This window comes from Papaver somniferum, chromosome 5 (genome assembly GCF_003573695.1).
Source record: "Papaver somniferum cultivar HN1 chromosome 5, ASM357369v1, whole genome shotgun sequence".
In the NCBI taxonomy this organism is placed as follows: Eukaryota; Viridiplantae; Streptophyta; class Magnoliopsida; order Ranunculales; family Papaveraceae; genus Papaver; species Papaver somniferum.
The window spans coordinates 214,491,883-214,513,430 of record NC_039362.1 but is presented as its reverse complement, the minus strand read 5'-3'; the positions used below and the strand labels follow the sequence as shown (position 1 = coordinate 214,513,430).

Here is a 21,548-nt window from a genome sequence, read left to right as displayed (position 1 = left end):
CATCTTTAATGACAATACATTTAATGTTGCAATTTCTTTTTTGTTAGAAAATTGGCTGTAATATTTACCGTATGTGATGCAACTTTAAAAGCAAAATCTCATAATACATTTAATTGTAAGATATTTACTTTTAAAGCTAATTTACATTAATGTTATAAATTACAATCTGCTTTGATCTTTTTTCTTATGCAAAGTTCAACAATGGCTACAACAAGTTTACTTTCCAATACTTTCTTTCTTCTTTTCTTATTAGCTATTGCATCCATTAACATTAGTTGCTATGCTCAAATTCAAGACAGAAAGGTTAGTTTGAAATTAAAACTCCTTTTCTCTTTTATTATTATTTTATTTTTGATAGATAAAGAAATCTGACAAATGAATTTTGAACTTAGATCATTAGTATGGTCACCCAGTGACTTTATCACTACGTTAAAATGATATCGAAGTCCCTCTCTCCCGGGTATAAATTTCTCATAGTTGTCCGCCCTTTTAACCGTTTTTTAATTATTATGTCAATCCCTGCAGGTTTATATTGTGTACATGGGTGAGCTTCCAACCGAGAGCACATATACCCCAATGTCTCACCACCAAAATATTCTTCAAGAAATTCTCGAGGGAAGGTAAGCAAAAAATCACCATTATTGCAAGGTTGAAATTGAATGGTGAAACAAAATGAAGAGTTCTAGTACTGGCCGTAAGAGGGATTTCATTTATTGATGTGCAGTTCAGTGCAGGACACATTAGTTCACAGTTATAAAAGGAGTTTTAATGGATTTTCCGCAAAACTCACTGAAAAAGAAGTTGAAAAGCTCTCTGGTAATTAGCTTGTACATTGTTGATGTACAGATCACTATGGAACGTTGATATTCATTTAAATTTTCTTATGTTTGTGCAGATATGGAGGGAATAGTATCGATTTTTCCAAATCGAATCTATCAACCCCAAACTACTAGGTCTTGGGATTTTATAGGATTTCCTGAGAATGTGAAACGAATCCCTACTGTTGAAAGTGATACCATAGTTGGTGTCATCGATTCTGGGATATGGCCAGAGTCGGAAAGTTTCTCTGATGTTGGTTTTGGTCCTCCTCCTAAGAAGTGGAAGGGTGTCTGTGATGGTGGTCACAATTTTACCTGCAACAAGTAACTTTTTGTTTATTTCATGTCTTCTTCTAATTCTCATTTAAGTAATATCAAAGTATTACATTCTGCTGATTTCAAATGTTAATCTGCAGCAAGCTAATAGGTGCCCGATATTACTACGAGGCGGGCTTACCATCTGGCGAAAGATCTGCTAGAGACACACAAGGCCATGGTACTCACACTGCATCTACAGCAGCGGGAAACATTGCTGAGGGTGCTAGCTTCTATGGAATCGCAAAAGGTAATGCCAGGGGAGCAGTTCCATCAGCCAGGATCGCAGCTTATAAAGTCTGCTTCTCGGGTGGTTGTAATACAGATGCAATCTTGGCTGCATTTGATGATGCAATTGCCGACGGTGTTGATATCATTTCAGTATCACTGGGTAGTTTATATCCAACTCGTTTTGACGCAGATCCTATTGTCATCGGGTCTTTTCATGCTATGAAGAAAGGTGTACTCACTTCACATTCAGCCGGTAACTCTGGACCTAATCCACAGACAGTGGCCAATGACGCACCTTGGTTATTAACTGTGGCGGCTAGTACTACTGATCGACGGGTCATGGATAAAATTGTCCTGGGAGATGGAAAGACGTTTCAGGTAAGTTTATATTGCAACCCACATATTTTTGATTATCCAGGGTTCAGTGTTCTTAATTGGTGTTTCTTTATTAAGGATCATATTCTGCGAGTGACAGGGTCTTGGAGTGAACGGTTTCGAGTTGAATGGAACTGAATTCCCGCTTCTGTATGGGGATAATGTTTCAACCACATGTGAACTTCCTGCAGCAAAGTAAGTTACTTTTGTAATTTACGTCTAAAGAACTTTGAGTTCCAACAAAATAAACACTTACGGGTTGAATATATGTTTACCGAACGTCAGGAGTTGCGTGAAAGATTGCTTGGACAAAGACTTGGTTAAGGGGAAAATTGTCATATGTGATTCAACTACAGATATGGTAGTATCTGTGCCTTTTGAAGCGGGAGCTCTAGGAACCATCATGGTTTTAGAAGAAAGGTTTCTTGTGTCTTCAGTTTATCCATTACCGGCAGCACTAATAAACACTACGAGTGGTGACCTTGTCAAGTCTTATTTCAAGTCTACCCTGTAAGTATCTAAATTTTTAATTGACTGAAAATACATTCATTTTTGAAGAATTAGATTACATATTAGTTTGAACATCTTTTATTTATTCCAACAGAAATCCTGTTGCCACCATTTTGAAAGCTGTATCAATAAAAGATTCTGAAGCTCCTGTAGTAGCTTCGTTTTCTTCTCGCGGACCGAACCCATCCTCACCCGACATAATCAAGGTGAAGGAAAAAAAAATGCATCTCTACGTACTGGTTTGTTACTTGTTACTGATGGAATGTCGTTCTTTAAAATTGTTTCTGTTCATTCTGTTAAACAGCCAGATATTAGTGCACCGGGAGCTGATATATTGGCTGCATTCTCACCTGTAGCTAGTCCTTCAGAGATTGTGGGTGATACTAGGTCAGTGAAGTACAATATACTCTTTGGGACATCCATGGCGTGCCCTCATGCAACGGGAGCAGCAGCTTACGTTAAAACATACCATCCTGATTGGTCTCCTTCGGCTATAAAATCTGCTCTTATGACCACAGCTTTTGCGATGAAGAATACAAAGACTTCTGATGCTGAATTTGCTTATGGGTCTGGTCAAATTGATCCAGTGAAGGCTCTAAACCCTGGTCTAGTTTATGACGCACATGCAGATGACTACGTCCAATTTTTATGTGGTATGGGTTACGACTCTTTCACAATTAAGCTCATTACGAACAGTACTTGTCCTGGCAAAGGAGCTACAACTGTTCAACCTAGGAATCTAAATTATCCTTCATTTGGTTCTCAAGTCGAAGTGGGCAAAAAGATCAACTTAAAGTTTACAAGAACTATGACCAACGTTGGCACCCCGAATTCAACATATAAGGCGAAGATTACATCGGATGATAGGATTGCAGTGTCAGTGGAACCTAAAGCCCTTCATTTCAAGTCACTGAACGAGAAGAAGTCGTTTGTTGTAAGTGTTGTTGGAGATGGATTGGGTTCAGGTGAAATGGCAAGGGTGTCACTGGTGTGGTCAGATGAGGTTCACATTGTGAGAAGTCCAATTGTAGTATATTCGATTTCTAAAGTGAGTAAAGTTAGAAAATTCCACCTCTCTTAAAAAGTTTCTGCATGCTTGAAATATTTATTAAGGAAAAAAAATCAACCTTAATCGTGTCTTGGCAATTACTTCAAACTAAAAGTTTTACTTAATTTTCAACATCTTCGGACTTTAGAATTCCATTAAACACAAAAACAAAACACCGGAGTTATTTCTATATTACCAACATCTACTAGTAGAATCCATCACCTTCTATGTTGTAATGCATTTCCTATCCTGGCCTGTTGTCCTCTGGTTCGTTCTCATGCCTTATACAAAGTTTTAAGTATTAAGTATATAAGTCATGACTAGAAAACCCAAGCTGAGCATATTACAGTGGAAGGTAGTTGGTGTTTTCATTATGTAAGATATTTTTATATTTTTAGACATGGATCAAAATAATTTCTATAGCAACGTATTTATTTTATGGAAAAGGCCTCCATGTTACGGTGAATTGGAAAAGCGCATATACTTCAGTTGATCTTTTCCATCGAGTTGTATTCTCTAGTGTTACAAATCTTTATAACTGTTCTGATCAATCAATCTTTTCTTTATCGATCATAAAATATATATATTTTCTGTTTGTTTTGGACTTTAAAAACTTTTTGCCTCGGTAAAAGTTACAACCATAATGATCCAAGAGGGTTCACGTGGAGAAAAAAACCTAAATTTTCCACCGCATCAATAATTGCATGACCATTAGTTGTCACTCCGCTTCTTTCCACGGTTAAAAATCAAACATCGCTTATGGTTAGTGTAGGTACACAAAATAGGTTCGCCACGTGGCAGCATAGGAAGGCACGAGATAGGACTGAAGAATCTCACTTAAAGATCTCAGTCAGTAATTTGTCAAATTAAACGTCAGAATTACTTCGCTACTAACTAATAACTCAAAGCACGATGAGGAAGCACCCTAAAAACGAAGTACCTCGTATAAAGAATCTAAACTGCGAAGAATCAGTTGGAGTACCCAGCAAGACACCAACCGCAAAATAAAGATGAACGAAGTAAGGTTACTTGGCTGGAAAGATAATCGACGAAGTCAGTAAATTATGGAGCAAGAAAAGAGACAGTTGTCCCGACAAACATCCAAAGGTGTCAGCAAAAGAAAGGGGAAAACTTTATGGAAAATAATCTGGGCGAAGTATAAAGCATCTCCACGAGACTCACACGAAGTAAAATGAGTTGTACACCATTAAGGTCGATTGGTCTATAAATAGGGGTCCTTGGGTAATGTAAAGGGGGTCGTATTCGGAAGAGCGAGAGACCTTTGCTTAGGGTGAGAGATTAGGGTTTCCTTGTACTCGAGAACTTGTATTTCACTACTTGGAGTGGTTAATTAATAAAGAATTTCTCATCCAAAACCTTTATCATGTCTTAGCCCGTTTCTTTTCTTACTTGGGTGTGCTACTGGATTTACGGTAATTACATTTTGGCGTCCAGAAATAGGGACTTATATCGGGGATTTATCCTCATCTAAGAGTTTGAGAAAGGTTGAAACTGTTAAAATTATAGAAGTTAGATATTTCGGCGAGCTGTTTTAAAATTAGGGTTTTGTAGATCTTAAACAATTCATTCGTAGTTAAGATTAGAGATATAGGAGAGGGAGTAATCTTTGGGTGTTGCATCGTAGAAGAGGAAGTAGATTTAGAGATACCGAACCAAGGATCGGTCGACGGCCAGAGTACCAGATCGATCGAGGCACTTGATAGCGACAAGAAGAAGCAAGCGTTTGGAAGCGAAGAAAGGAGGAAGAATGGAAAAGGGAGAAAAATCGGTTGCGGGGGGAAGGCAAGGCGTGAACCGAAGACGGAATAATCAGGCCGGAGAAGATGATTTTAGGGAAGGATCAATACGCACTTCTGATATGGACACTGATGCCGAAGAAGAAATGACCCACGAAGAGTTGGAAGGAAACATTGATGAAGAACACGTGACGTTGGAGCAGCTAAGGGAAACACTTCGCCTTGAACGGGAACGAGACAGGGATCTAGCGGAGCAACACGCCCGACTGATGAGACAAAATACTAGGTTGGAGCTACAAAATTGCCAACTTAACGAGGAAACATAAGCTGACGCCATGGAATTGGAAGGAAACACGATATCGTCAGAGGAGGAAGAGCCACGACGGAGGAGATTTTCCCATGAGGACGATGGAGGAGAGCGACGAAAATGACGGCAAAGGGAAGGCAGTGAAGAAAGATATCTGAGGAGAGCGTTGGAGGCAACGAGATGGGAAGATCAGAGGCGGAGATACGAAGAAGAAAGGAGGAACTTAGACGAAATGAGGCGAGAAGAGGAAAGGCAACACGATGTGAACCGGAGACATGAAGAAGCAATCGGACGAGGGTAAGGGAGGTTTAGTGTGATGAGAGGCGACCGTCACGAAAGAAATGGAGGAAACCTGAACCAAGAGGTCTTGAATGAGCTACAAAATCAAAGGACGCTGGTGAAAAATTCGCGAAGAGGTGGCAGGGTGCAACTGGCAGGGGCGATAGAGGAGGCATACAAATCCCCATTCACCTACGAGATAATGTATGCGGACATTCCTGAGAAGTGCGTGCTAGCTACCAACATTTTCAAGCATATTCAGTGGATCGGAAAGTGTTGTGCAACACTTGAAGCAGTATACTCTATCATTGATGTAGTGGGGACGAAACGAAGCGGAGCTCTGTAAATACTTCCCGGCGATCTTGACCGGCGAAGCGTTGGCATGGTTCGAAGGGCTACCGGAAATGTCGATTTCGTCATTTAAAGACTGATGTGATTTGTAGATAGTGGTAAAAGTGGTTCGATTCTCAGACTTGTGAAGGATATTAATTAGACTTAAATTCTAATATTAAAATAGAAAACTCACTAAAAATTATAGCAAACTCAATCAAAGATGATATCAATACTAAAAGAAACACTGAGGCTAAGATTCCACTATTTTCCAAGTTCAAAGTGATTAAACCAATACTTATATTTATGCAATTTTCTTGTTTAATTTGATTCTAAAATATTATAACAAGTAGATTTTCAAAAGTAATAATTGTAAATACCAAGTATGAAGCATCAAAAGTCTTAAAACTAAGCATACTCCATCAAAATAGATCACAATCACTCAAATAAAAATCATATTCAATAATAGTTCAAGGAAAATAATCATATAATTATTGCAAATAAAAAGATAAAGTAGAATATACCACTTTTTGTTGAAAAAATAGCTTCCTCTATCGCCTCAGCAATGGGATTTAGCTCCTCATATTAATCATGATCTCAAAATATGTGTTTGTTGCTCAAAAGATGATTAAAAGAGTGAAAAGTAATAACACAGACTGTTTGCAACAGTGTATTGGTGTTGCAAAACAGCTGTTACAATGAAACTGTTACAGAAAAACTGTTGCTTTGTCGCTGATTTTAAGACCCTAAAATAAGACTGCCCTGAACAACTTAATGTTCTTCAGCTGTTAAACAACGACACTGTTCTGCGACTGTTTACCGAGCGTCAATGTTCTTCGCGTTCTTCTTCTTCTTCAGCAGCAGCAGCAGAAACAGAGTTTGGTAAAGCTATGATTTCTTCTTCTCTGGCTCTCCTTAGGTTCCCAAACTCTCGTCACCTCTTCTGTATGACCCAAGACATCTATTTATATCAAAAATACCGATTAAATCTCTCTCAAATCTTCCAAAATCTCTTTCCTTCTCTTCACGGCCAAGTTGCGACAATTTCTTGTTTTAGGATTTCTACGCGTTTCTGAGCTTTCCTTTTTATTCTAAACTCTTCCTTAGATAGATACAAATCTTTGGGAAGGTTTACATCGCTTTAATCTCTCTAAAATTCCCTAAAGGTTTACAGTAGGACTTATACCCTTAATGTCTGTTATAGTCCATCCTAAAGCTTCCTTATTGTCTTGAAGTACATTTACTAGCCTACTTTCCTGATCACTATCCAAATTGGAAGCTACAATTACAGGTAAAGTCTCAGATGGGCCTAAAAACACATACTTTAGAGTATCGGGTAGTGATTTAAGGTCCAACTTTGGGGGCTCTTCTAAAGAAGCAATTAGGGTGGTCTCAGAAACTGGTAACGGTTCGAACCTAGCTTTCCATCTATCAGTGTCTAACACAGGGTTAGAATCTAATAGAGCATTCACATGTTAAATAGTGCTATCGTCGTCAAAATCTAAACCAAAATGGGATAGACAACTTTCTAATGGGTCTTCATACAAGATGTTTGGTAATGACTCCTGAAACAAGGCTTCTGTCATGTTCACCTCCTCAACACATGTGTCATATATCTCATGAAGTTTCTTACTGACATTAAAAATGTTCATCTCCATAGTCATATTGACAAAAGATAAACTCATCACACCATTTCGACAGTTAATGATCGCATTACGTAGATAAAAATGGGCGACCTAAAATCACAGGTATCTGGTTCTATGGATCAGGGACATGTTGGGTATCTAGGACCATGAAATCCACTGGATAAATAAACTTGTCGACCTCAATAAGAACATCCTCGAGAACATCTCGATGGATTTTAACAGACCTATCAGCTAACTGCAGTGTCATCTGAGTAGGTTTCATTTCACCAAGTCCTAGTTGTAAGTATACATGGAATGGCAGTAAGTTCACACTGGCTCCTAAGTCAAGTAAAGATTTTTCTACCCGGAAGTTACCTATTGTGCAAGCAATGGTAGGAGAACCTGGGTCTTTGTACTTTGGAGTTGTGGTGTTCTGAATGATTGAACTTACTTGACTAGCTAAAAAGGCTTTCTTATGGACGCTAAGTTTTCGCTTTCGCGTACACATATCCTTAAGGAACTTGGCATAAGCAGGAATTTGCCTAATTGCATCTAATAAAGGGAAGGTTTATGGTAACTTGCTTAAAAACCTCCACTATGTCATTAAAGTTCGGTCGGAATCCGGGTCTTCGATTGAGAAAGATCGTTGGTTCCTTCTTTGTTGGTACTAATAGCTGAGGAAATGGGGCTCTAGGCCTAAAATAAGACCTTTTAGGAACCGAATTCACATCATCAGAAACTTTATCAGTCTCTTCAGCTACTGGTCCTGAGAGGTCAGATCCTGAGGGGTGAACTACAATATGTTCACTATCGGGCATGGTTACCTTATTATCTACAACTCTACCACTTCTAAGGGTTCTAACAGCATTCAATTGATTCGATGGTTTTGCACCTAATTCATGAACTCCTCTAGGGTTGGGTTGTGTTTGACTAGGAAACTTACCTTTTTATCTCAAAGAATCACTTATCAGACCAACCTGGGTTTTTAACTTGGAAATAGCCTGACTATTTTCTTGTCCTATCCTGTAACTAGCTTGTAGACTCTGTTCTACGGATAACTGGAATTTTGCAGTTTGCTGAGTTAACAAGGCGAGAGATTCCTCTAAACTTAGGATTTTCTTATCTGACTGATTCTGAAAACTGAGCTAGTCCTGAAGGATTCTTAGTATAGCCAAAACCTGGGGGAGCATTAGAATTACTAAACTGACCTTGACTTTGGACCTTAGACCACGAAAGGTTCGGATGGTTTCTCCAACCAGGATTATAGGTTTCTGAATATGGGTCAATCTTTTGACGGTTATCAAATCTAGTGTTATTATAAAGAGCATTGGCCTGCTCTTCAATATTCTGGCCTTCCCAAAAAGGCTCCACTCTACCACTAGTCTGGCCCACTTCTAAGGCTTCTAACCTTTTTGCTATAGCAGCAATTTTGGCATCTAATTCATATCCTCCTTCTACTCTATTAATGTTTCCTCTACTTAAAAGAATTGTTTTATGGAGTGCCCTACTATTTTCCCATTGCTGGGTTTTTTCGGCGATTTCATTAAAAAATTCCATCGTCGCATCAACAGTTTGGTTTTCAAATCCACCAGTGCATAGAGACTCAATCATGGTCGTTGTGGAATAATCTAAACCCTCATAAAGGATCTGAACTATCCTAACCTTTTCTAAACCATGATGAGGACACTGGGATAATAAATCATTGAACCTTTCCAAATACCTATGTAAAGATTCTCCCTCTTGTTGTGAAAATGTGCATATTTGTGTCTTAATAGACGATGTTTTGTGCCTAGGGAATAACTTATTGAGAAAGGCAGATGTAAGTTTTTCATATGTCTCAATTGACTCGGAGTCCAAACTATACAGCCACGACTTGGCCTTATCTTTCAGGGAAAATGGGAATAACTTAAGTTTCAAAGCATCATCATCTAAGCCTCTAATTCTTAGAGTACTTCAAATTTCCTCAAAATCCCTAACATGGTAATAAGGGTTTTCATTTTCTTTCCCTAAAAATATTGGGAGCATCTGTAAGGTCCCAGGTTTCAGTTCATAGGGTGCCTCCGTTTCAGCTAACTTAATACATGAAGGACGGGTAGTCCTAGTTGGATTCAACAAAGCTTTCAAAGTTGCCATTTCTGGCGTTATCAGAGCAACAAGGATTCTCTCATCAGTCAAAGAACGTTCAAAAACAGACTCTTCAAAAGCGGAACTTTCTAGATTAAGGTAATCGAGACGCTTCGAAATACCAGGTTTCTCTTTAACAAATCTACCTAGTGCGTCTCTTTTACGTTCAGGCATACAATAGAATTTTCTAAATTGGAAGAGTAAGCAAACACAGATCAAGGCCGACTCAATCAAATCAAACCTATTGATTTCTAGCAAACAAAAAGCATGATGGCTCCACTTAGATTGTTTCTAGACCATCTTTTAATCCTTCGAACGGGAATTCGTTACAATTTAAGCAAACCCCTCTGGAATCAATCCGAGTTAACGTAAGTTGAATAGAGGCGAGGGAAGCTCGGTGGAGCTTTGATACCCAAGGCCTCACCGGTATTACAAGGCGGCGCAGTCACGCATTCAACTTACAGAAACCGTCAAGAACTTCGAAGTATGCTTAAAAGAGTAACCAATATTTTTCGAGTGACTTTCCTGTTAAGCTCGTTACCCTAACGGTCTCGTTCTAGTCAAAATTTTAGGCTTGGGTTCGCGTAGGTTACATGTTCCTAAAGCGGGCAAGAAGAGAACGGTGATGAAATCCGAACCCTTATCTTGTATGGCCAGGCCTGTCCCTTTACTAGAAAAATAAATGTCCGTATTCAGTCCTCAACATATATGCATACAAAGGAGTCCAGTAACTCGCTGACAGGGGATTCGCGAGTGTTTAGAATCTTACCTCCCGTTCCAGACGGGGGATGAATCGGTTGTAGTCGACTCGGGCCACTGAATCCGATGTCTAGTGTATGAACCCAAGGTGCAGAGACAATATCGTAATTGTCATCCTTCTCTGCAAACAGTTTATATTTAAAGTACCCTTCCGTAGGGTAATAAAAAATAATAATGTCCCAAAGTCCAAAAGTCCAAAAAAATAAAGAAAAATTACAAAAATAATAAACCCTAATACATTTTTTTTTTAAATAAAATAAACAAACCCTAAACTAAAATTGTCTAAAATAAAATTGTTTTCTTTTCTGTTCTTTTTGCTTTAATCTTTAGCTCCAAGTCTTTATGAAATCACCAAACTCCTTGCCTCAATTTTCTTTATGATCCAGAACCTGTAGACGCAAGATAAATACCCAAAAACATAAAAAAGGACAAAAATAAATAAAAATAAAATCTAAAACCTTAAAAACAAGTCCGCGTCGGCGGAGCCAAAAATTGATGTGATTTGTAGATAGTGGTAAAAGTGGTTCGATTCTCAATCTTGTGAAGGATATTAATTAGAACTTCAATTCTAGTATTAAAATAGAAATCTCACTAAAAATTATAGCAAACTCAATCAAAGATGATATCAATACTAAAAGAAACACTGACGCTAAGATTCCACTATTTTCCAAGTTCAAAGTGATTAAACCAATACTTATATTTATGCAATTTTCTTGTTTAATTTGATTCTAAAATATTTCAACAAGTATATTTTCAAAAGTAATAATTGTAAATACCAAGTATGAAGCATCAAAAGTCTTAAAACTAAGCATACTCCATCAAAATAGATCACAATCACTCAAATAAAAATCATATTCAATAATAGTTCAAGGAAAATAATCATATAATTATTGCAAATAAAAAGATAAAGTAGAATATACCACTTTTTGTTGGAAAAATAGCTTCCTCTATCGCCTCAGCAATGGGGCTCCTCATATCAATCATGATCTCAAAATATGTGTTTGTTTCTCAAAAGATGATTAAAATAGTGAAAAGTAATAACACAGACTGTTTGCAACAGTGTCTTGGTGTTGCAAAACAGCTATTACAATGGAACTGTTACAGAAAAACTGTTGCTTTGTCGCTGATTTTAAGACCCTAAAATAATACTGCCCTGAACAGTTTAATGTTCTTCAGCTGTTAAACAACGACACTGTTCTGCGACTGTTTACCGAGCGTCAATGTTCATCGCGTTCTTCTTCTTCTTCAGCAGCAACAGAAATAGAGTTTGGTAAAGCTCTGATTTCTTCTTCTCTGGCTCTCCTTAGGTTCCCAAACTCTCGACACCTCTTCTATATGACCCAAGACATCTATTTATACCAAAAATACCGATTAAATCTCTCCCAAATCTTCCAAAATTTCTTTCCTTCTCTTCACACCAAGTTGCGACAATTTCTTGTTTTAGGATTTCTACGCGTTTCTGAGCTTTCCTTTTTATTCTAAACTCTTCCTTAGATACAAATCTTTGGGAAGGTTTACAACGCTTTAATCTCTCTAAAATTCCCTAAAACAGGTCACACACGTGACTTTCCATATTTTCTTGTTGTGAAAAAAATACGTCGATTGAGCCCATTCTAATCGATTTAAACACCCATATCAGATTCCTAGACCCATAAGGAGTCTATCATATGAAAATCAGAGGTTTAATCGACCTCAAACTCCTTCAAATCACGATTTCCAAAACTGCTCTTTAACTGCACTTTTTTCCCGCCAAAAACCTGATTTTTGAATGTTGAAGATGGTTGCCCCTTATCCAGAGTAGGGGTGCGATTAGCAACTGCCTGGAAATGGGATGTCCCATAGTAATTAGGTTACCCGTTATCCAAAGTGAGAGTCCGAATAGCAAATGTCCTCCGGGTGCTTTCCGACAACTTTTCGAGCCAATTTTTTCCAAAAATGTTTATTGGCCAAAAATACCTACAAATAAATAAAACACCATAATAAGTACAAAAATGAGCCCTAACAACATATAGAATCGAGACAAATCGGACACAAAAATGTTTCTATCAAAGACCTACAAAGAATATTCCTAACAACGTACATAAGTAACAACTTGTTGAGGCCGGGGATCGAGACCTTCGTTAACCTAAGAAGAAAACCAACGGAAAGTTTGCGAGGACTAGTAACGAGATGGAGGACAGTGTGTAGCGAACTTGCGAGACGATTTGATGAGAAATTTTTATCCTAGCCTTCGTGAACGCCTTATTCCTGACCAACCAATTGGACACTCAAATATTCATAATCCGGAATTCCTTGACGACGAATGAATTAAGGGAGTACCAAGAGGAATACATAGCGTTGGAAGAGAAGCAGAGGCAAGTCGGCGAATTAACACCACTTCCAGCAAAGGAAGGAAATTCAAGGCTATTACCAAGAACAGTACATGTCGTGGAGGATGATCTGAAATATGAGAAAGGGGAACCTTCAACCCCAGTTCCGGAGAAACTTGTAGCTGTGTCAAGCGGAGATCATGAGTGGATCGATAAACAGAGATACGAGGAGTCAAGACGAAGGAATTATGAGCCCCGAAGCCATAACACAAGATATCAGTACAGAAGCAATCAAGGATCTAGGTTTGGAGAGCGAAGACTAAATGCACCGGCCTTTGAAGATGTAAAGCTTCCTAGACTAAATACAACTGTGGAGAAGGTATGGGAAGAGATAGTGCTGACAGAAGAGATTCTTCCCCACCGAATCTGGGAAGAGAACCACCTTCGAGTACTAGGAGTCATGAATTTTGCAGGTATCATCGGTTTCATGGGCATCACACGAATGACTGCCGAAACATCCGAAGGATTATACTTCGTCTAGTGGAACAGGGGAAGCTCGCTCATTTTCTGAAGGGATATGTACAACCACCCCCACCCCCACCTCACTAGTCTAAAATCAGGTTTTTAGAACCCTTGATGTTCGCGTAATACGACAGTTTCCATACGTCGTTAAATGTTTTACAGTCTGGATATGTCGAAAAGTTGCATCTAGTATATAATACCAGAAATGTGTCATTCTATTTGGTTTCTATTTACCCCGTTCCCTTTTAAGTTCCACCCCAGCAGATAAAAAATTAAATTAAATTTTCTAATTTAGTTTGGACCCTTGATAAAAATGATCTTACGGCCAACTCAAAATACCTTACTTATAAAACCTAAAAACAACTCGAAAGACTGAACACAGATTGAGAAGAAAACTGCCTCCGCATTCTCCTCCATCGTGGTTTAATCAGATGAACCTTCTTCTCATAACCTTTCTCTGCTGAATTTTCGTTTTCATTTTCTTGTATCATTAAACATGTTGATGTGAAGAATCGTGGACAGATCGAGATTCGAAATCAGTAAGGATTTTTGTGATTTTGATTGATATAATCATCTGATTCATCTTACTCTTTATGAAATTCTTATTAGATTGAGGGACTTATTATATGAGATTTGCCTTCTGCTATAAATGATTCGAATTTGATATAATCATCTGTTGCTTGTATGAAATTTAGGGTTTTCAGTATTTTTGGTTTAAAATTCAGGGTTTTCCTATTCTAGCTGTCAATAGGATGATTTGAAGATCGGGTTTAGTGATTTGGTATGTTTTCACATTCAATTTACTTTTAGGGTTTGTAAAATTCGGAACACATGTTTATCGATTGACACATAATAGGTTTCTAATCCGGGTATGTTTTGTTGTTTCTTACCAGTAAAAAACAGGCAGAAGACGATTTGCAGATGGCTATTTACATATGTTTCCCAGCAGCACGAAAGTCTGTAGGAGGTACTTGTCTTTATTTCTTTACTAGTAGTCAGTTTTCTTTTTCGTTTTTGTTGTCGTTTGTTTTGTTTCACCTTTATTTTGTTGCGCACCCAAACTCAAACCCAGGTACTCACAGGTGGTAGCAACAAAATTTTGGTCTGTTTAGTTGAAAATCCTTTAAAAACTTATGTTGGATTTTGGGTTTTTCAAGTTCTTGTTCACATATTAATTGAAAACCATATTACCAAACTATTTTCTTCAGAGGACTACTATAAGTTGCTTTATTGCTTTATGTATCATTTTCTTGGAGGACTGCAGTTTCTTGCACATGCTTACTTTGATGAACACTGGCAATGATCTGTCGGTTGTGCATACATGGAAAGCTATGCCATTGACTCGTGTAGGCTTTTGTTGTACATTTATTATATTGAACATCACATAGGTTAGACACCACGCCTATAATATTTCGAAGCACTTCCTAAAATGACTACCAAAATAGGACGAATTGTTCATATCAGTGGCAAATTTAGTGCAGTTTTAATATTTGAATTTAAACTAGGTTCCAAATTGAATCAAATTGATATGAGAGCATTGTTTGAGACCATAGATCAGAAATGGGCATATGTACCGACGATTCATATTAAACTAACCTAGACTTGTTGTGAGACATGGCTATTATTGTTTCTATGCACAATGTTCTGTTCTTATCATTCCCTCATCTGTTCGTTAGCAAAATCTTGGTTTGCTATGTTAGAATTTAGTTATTGCAGTAATATTGGTTGGAGCTTATCATGATGTCATTCGAATAATAATCATATTTGCAATTGTTATAGGAACTAGGCTAAAGAAGATACTAAGGAACAAAGGAAAAGGCAAGGTAAACTGAACTCTGGCAGAATTTATTTATCCACGATTTGTGATTTAAATCGTTTTAGAACCTATGAGTCTTATATAATGCTTTATGCATGCACCTGTGCAGTCTACTTACAATATACCTGAAGCTGCTAAAAAAAAGGTTTTAATGAAAGCAAACAATTCATGGAAATATAAAAAGACCACCCTTAATGTGATCTGTGATGAAGCTCTAAGAAATGGAATTGTTGTTGAGTTTAGAAATAATGCGCTTGAAGGCATAAAAACAAGAAGACTGGCCTGACTTTTTAAATATATATATATATATATTTTTCCAAGAAATTTCAAGAAGCTAGGGAAAGAGGGAAGGTTGCAAGGTCCAATGTAAAGACTCCCTATAGCACTGGTAGAAAAGGCATTCCAAGAGTGGAACATAAGATGGTACTACTTTATTTTATTATTAACTTCTAATTGCATTGATCTGTGTTAGTGTTGAGTGAAATTACCGCCCATTTTTAGTAGTCAACTAGCTTGTAATATGAACTTGTGTGTAATGTTATCACAAGAGAAAAAAGAGAGCCCAGATGGTGAGGTGGACAGACCTGTATCGTGTATGGCTACACATGTCTACAAGAATAACCCAGGTGATCCGTTACATCTCAAACATGTTGTACCAAAGAAGGTAGTAAGTTTTGTTGATTTCCTGAGCTTCATGTATAATTAATTGGTCATATAATTTAATTTATCAATGATATTCTATCATTAAGTAGGAAGAGTAGGAAGAGGTTAGGGAAATATATGAAAGCATTTGGATTCTGATGTTAGTTTCATTAGTTGGTGGAAGTGAAATTTACCATTATATTGTATCTTCACAAGCATTTTTGGATTCTGATGCCTTTTTTACCATCTCGTTTTTGCTAAAATTATTACTATTTTCTAATAGGACTTTGGATGTGATGGAAAGGGCTATGTATGTGGGATGGGTGGCGAGGTATCGAAGACAGAAATACTTGCTTCTTGAGCTTGTAGGGAACAATTATTTATTGAGAAATCGAACAATCAAGGTCTTCAAACTCATCTAAATACTTTAGAAGCAAGGTTTAATGTTTTCGAGGAAGGCAGGCAGGATACTGCTCAACCCTCCTCTGTTGCTCCAAAGCAGGTATAGTGTGCCTGTTATAATTGTTCTTTCCTGATGACATTTTACAAGTAGCATATATGATATACAAACTTTACTTTTTATTTACATTCTTTTCAAAGCATCATGTCTGTTTGTTGATACACCTAAAAAATTCTATTGTTTTCTGGATTGTACACTTCTATCTAGACTGGTGTCTGGGTTTCTGTATTTTGTATAAGTTTCGCGCTGTATGATAATTTTAGTCACATATTACTGGTGGACAGAATCTAGTAACTCGACGCGTCTTGAGAAATTTAAAGAAGACAGCAGTTGCAATTGGACGTGTTAATTTCAGTATAAATGGTGAAAATTATGAAGTGCTTATCGAAAGAAATAAGGAACTATGAGTTGGAGATGGAACACTTTGAGGTATTTATCTTGGCGAGATGATTAAATGGCCAAAGAAATACGTTACTCTTGCGCTTGGATGTTAAATCACACTGTTTTTATTGTTTATTGTTGTTTTGAACATGAAGTAGATTTTTTTGTTAATTTAGAGATGTTTGGAGTTGTTAAGTTAACCGAATTCAAGGTTTATTTTAATTTAATGAGTTGCATTTTCTTACAAAATTCGTTTGGTTTTTTGTCTGTACTATTTATCTAAAAACAATAACGAAAAAAGAAAGGAAAAATAATTGGGTATACACTAATCAGATTCAGCTGAAACTGAGTCACCTGAAATAGACTCGGTTGAAACTGACTCACCTCAATCAGACTCGCCTGAAACTGATTCACCTGAATCAGATATGGATGAATCTCTGATTACAGAATTTCAACAATCATCACCAGTAGTTCATTTTAGACAAAAGAAATCTGTTGTATATTTTGGACAGAAACGAACTGTCATATAATAAATAGTACACCAAAAATAGGACAGACTTTAGGACGGAAGGTATTAGTCCTATAACTTTATTTTCGACAGTTTCTGCCTGTCATAAATTCTAGGACGGAAGGTATTAGTCCTATAACTCTATTTTCGACAGTTTTCTGCCTGTCATAAATTCCGCATTTTGGACTAGTGCCTCGCAACGATCAACAAGTGTACCGAATCGAAATAGATCGAGGAACCCACAAACTGAATTTTAATTCGATAATACATTCAACCAAGAGCATTCAAAATTTCCATGATAATATACTCAAAAGAGTGAATAAGAGGGACTTCGAAGGGAATGAGATATTCAGTGTGGCGAAGAAGGAGCCATTAGAAGAGTGGCAAAAGAGGGAGATAAAATTCTCAGCAAAGGACGCACCAGAGGGAGGAGCTTCGCACATAGAGTCGTTGGTCGTAACCTTAAATTTTGAGAGATACTCAAAGTGGGAGGATGACGAAGTCAAGAAAGAGAAAATCTGGGCAATAGACAGAATCTTGGTGGATACGGGGAGCTCAGTCGACATACTCTTTTATCATGCATTTAGAACCATGGGGTACAAAGATTCAGACCTTGTACCATCGACATACAACATATATGGGTTCAACGGGGTTGCGTCAAAACCAAAGGGAGAATTAGTCGTAAAGATTTTCGCGGGAGAGTTGGAAACAAAATTTATTGTTTGTGTTTTAGATATGGACTCACCTTATAACGCTCTTATAGGCTGGTCGTGGATACATGGGATAAAAGGGGTTGCATCTACATATCATAGGGCCATGCGGTTTCCCATGCCAAGCGGAATAGGCAAGATTAAGGGAGATCTAATGAAACAAAGGGAAAACAAAAGCTTGCGAAGTATTGTGGCGAGATGGGATGAAATTTGCAAAGAACTAAAGGGAAGGCTATCAGAAGAAGATTTAGTACGATCGTTCATTGATGCATTGTCAGCCAGACACCCCTTATTTTCAACATTGTTTAAGATCAGAAACGAGGTGAAGATGAAGGAGTTGAAAAGTTATCAGTCAAAGCATATCCGCCTAGAAGAAGAATGCTGATATCGAGAAGGAATCATAGAAACGAGAAAATGTACTTATGAACTTATCATTGGGCAATGTACCAGGTTTACAAAATAATAGCAATAATATTTTGAAGTTTGATGAACCGATTCAAAGATACGGATTTTCATAAGGCATTTAAAATAACACGAACCACAAGAAAGTAAGACCTCAGATTAGGAGGCGAATAAGACCCAAAAAATGAATGGTTTCTATGGAAACTTAAAACCTTAGCCTAGGAAGCTGAGAATCCACGGCATGCACCCTAGTTCGCATGAAAGTGCAAGAGGCAAAACCTAACGCATTTCGTGAACAACTCTCAGAAAGGAAGCTAGGGGTAATGATAAGACCTATCCGTTGAGGGTCCCTTTTATGATGGCCTTCGGTAAGGAGTGTGGAGTATGACCAAAGCGCCGACGTATTCGGTTGAGCTGCGGGTGCATGGGACGTCTAGAGCGTTACCGGCCATGACTGTGTTCCAAGACTTGGCTACAAAGCACTCGATCCCAAAAAAACCTCACTTAAGGTGTGACTTCGTAACCTCAAGCCATATCGACAAAGGGGATAAGAAGTCACGAAAACAATTGAATGTCGTAATAACTGGATGGGAGGAGACCAACATGCATGTTAGGGTTAACCTCCTTAAAGGGGAAATAAGGGGGAATATAAAGGGATGGCACCCTCCAGATTAGTGAGTTGCGTGACCAAAAAAGACGGCAATGTCATGGGGCTAACATTCATGGGAATGGCTAGACTCGTCGCACTGTCGCGTAATGAGGTTCACAAAATGTTAAGACGAGGTAGATGGATTATTATTTGAAAAAATAATAAGCGCTTGATACTTCGTCGAATTAAGATCCTTCAAAAAGGATGAGGCACAATAAGACCTTAATTAGGAGGCACAATAAGACCTTGGAAAGCAACACATGAATGAATAACACAAGAACAATATATAAAGCAATATTATCATGAAATGAGTAAAAAGACAAAGGCAGACAAAGGACAATGGGGAAAGGTTAAGCAGCGAGAGTAAAGACAACATGAGAAGCACAGGCGAAAAGTTAAAGTAAGAACACGCAATGAGGCGAGTAACAAAGTTCAAAGCTTGTACGCAAAATCAAAATAACGGGATCCCAAACTTTCATTCCATACCTCGGAAATACACAAAAGAATAAGAGGCAAGTATATACTTTAAATTTTGTTATCCTTTTGAGTATTCCTCGGCGAGTATATACTTGACGAAATGGAAAACCATAATATTTAAAAATATTACTTAAAGACAACCAGAAATATATAAAAGAAAAAGTCAAGGTGTTCTGCCCCCCCCCCCCCAAGCTTGGGAGCGCCCAGATAAAGAGATTGTTATAATAACTAAAGTTGAAAAATACGAGAGAAGGGAATCTAAGATTGTTTCTGAAAAGGAGCACCATCAATAATTGTTGTCTCATGGACTTCACCACCATCCCCACCAAGACCAGCACCAGTATCTGCATCAAGATTTGAAGGTTGTCCTAGAGAACTCGTGGAAGAAAAAGCATCCTTGGACTCTTCCTCCTCGACCATCGTCACACCAGTTTTTTGTTCCTCCTCACCTTCAAGGGGTCTCTCTTCTCCACCCGAGATAATCTCGCGGTTGACTGGTTGCTCGTCGTCAGAAAATACTCCCAGAGGAAAAGTGGGATGAGGAATGCCTTGCTCATCGCAGAAGTTGCTGAATATAGAAACCAAGTGGTCCTGGGTATTCTTGCGGCGAGAATATCAGCATTCAAATCCTTAACCTCATCTTTGAGGCGAGAAACTTCTTGGGGAGGCTCATCCCTTTCGCGAGAAAGGTGAAGAACCTGATTATTGTAACGCTCTTCGGATTCTGCAAAAATAAAAAAATATTTTATCAGAAATATGAAATTTGAAATAACCAATAGTATCTCGCATTGCACCTAGAGCTACCTTCTATCTGTAAGATAGTGGTATTCAAAGTCTCTTGGATATCAGAATGCAAATGATCCATCTAGGAGATTTTTAGATCCGACTCTTGAAGTTGAACGCATAACTTGTGATAAGCATTGTCCCAGCCTTTATCATGACCAGACTTCGAAGTATCTTTGCTGGGTTGAATGACAAGAGAACCCTCGTTTTTGCGAAGATCCACAGACTTGACTCGGGAGGAAGATTTGACAGACTTTGAGCGTGAAGGTTTATTTTTTCTTCAGACAATAAATTTCCTCGTTTAAACCGCTACTTTATTACGAAATTTTCGAATATCAACCATAACCTGATTTTTTTCTACTGATCACGCGCTCGTTGTCTTCCTCCAGTCTCTTATAGGCCGATAATGACGAAGCATGAAGATTCCTCTAGGTAGTAATGGAATTGTTAACCCGTTGAAGTTATAACTTAAGGCGCTCGTTCTTGTCGTGAAGATGAAGGTTCAACTCTTCGTTATGAGAAAAATCGGTAGACAGGCGGTCCACTTGCGAGAAAAGGGTCTCGACCTTCTCGTTCAAGATCAAGTTTTCAGACACATAGCAATCACTCTGAGTCATGAGGTTCAGATTCTCAGCGCGAATATCTTCCAGCGAGGTGGACACTTCGGAAACATCCATTTGGCGTTGCATGCATCGAGCTTGACGAAAAAATAAATAAGAAAATAACAGAAGTAAAAGCAAAGGCAAGAAATTCACCTACAAGGGAAAAAACTTACTTCGAAACTTCTCCATCTTCTTCTCTTGATTGCTGGAATACTCCTTCTCCTCTTTGAGCTCCTTCGTCAAGGCCTTGATTTGAGTATCATCCTTTTTCATCTTCTCTCGAACCAACCTAGTCTCCACTACGATGGCCATATGACGATTGACCTCCTGTAAATCGTCGAAGCAGAATTTAATAATAAACCGCAAAGTACTGTAAAGATGATGTGGAAAAAATATGTAGGGATCACCAAATTTATTACAGCGGAATGTTGTTGGAGAGTCAAATTCATAGAAGCATTCAGTAACACGGAAGAATCTTGAGAAAGAAAGTCGTCAGCACTGAAAGTCACCAAAGATTCAAGTGCACGAGACCTCGTAGCGGGATATTCGCAAGCCTTGTTATGAATATCTTGAAGGAACTTCATATCAGGATCATAGATGAGGTTGGACATCGCAGACGAAGCCGCTTGCTTCCCCTTTTCGTGAGAAGGGGGTTTCTCCGTGGGTTTCTCAGGATGCTCGCCTAGAGAAGGGGGAATAGGAGGATCAGCAACCTTGGGGGAAGCAGTTGTACGAGACTGGGAAGATTGGTGCTTATGAGCTGAAGGTTGACTTGGAGAAGCAATAGAGCTCCTAACCGCGGTCAAGCT

At 38.2% G+C, this 21,548-nt stretch overlaps 2 protein-coding genes and 1 pseudogene across 12 annotated transcripts; all 3 read left to right on the top strand.

Moving 5' to 3' along the window:
• Positions 1-528: 528 nt before the first annotated feature.
• LOC113278597 (subtilisin-like protease SBT4.13) lies at positions 529-3,335 on the top strand. The gene is made up of 8 exons (XM_026527401.1): positions 529-620; positions 725-816; positions 896-1,142; positions 1,235-1,742; positions 1,840-1,934; positions 2,025-2,249; positions 2,344-2,455; positions 2,554-3,335. The coding sequence occupies exons 1-8, from the start codon at positions 541-543 to the stop codon at positions 3,328-3,330; spliced, it is 2,136 nt and encodes a 711-aa protein (XP_026383186.1). The 5' UTR covers positions 529-540; the 3' UTR covers positions 3,331-3,335.
• A 5,929-nt stretch (positions 3,336-9,264) lies between these two features.
• On the top strand, positions 9,265-9,364 carry LOC113284799 (annotated as a pseudogene).
• Positions 9,365-13,672: 4,308 nt separating this feature from the next.
• LOC113284609 lies at positions 13,673-16,851 on the top strand. Of its 11 annotated transcripts, none has more exons than XR_003328280.1 (7): positions 13,673-13,848; positions 14,203-14,276; positions 15,089-15,132; positions 15,235-15,548; positions 15,683-15,789; positions 16,051-16,269; positions 16,512-16,851. XR_003328280.1 is itself a non-coding variant. In XM_026534114.1 (7 exons), exons 2-6 carry the CDS (start codon positions 14,231-14,233, stop codon positions 16,126-16,128), a joined length of 348 nt encoding a protein of 115 aa, XP_026389899.1. In that variant the 5' UTR covers positions 13,673-13,848; positions 14,203-14,230; the 3' UTR covers positions 16,129-16,269; positions 16,512-16,851. The 11 variants fall into 11 exon arrangements, 2 of the variants coding, with proteins under 2 accessions (XP_026389899.1, XP_026389898.1); XR_003328278.1 differs by having other exon boundaries at positions 15,674-15,789; XR_003328281.1 differs by adding an exon at positions 14,035-14,090 and having other exon boundaries at positions 15,235-15,789.
• Positions 16,852-21,548: the final 4,697 nt, after the last annotated feature.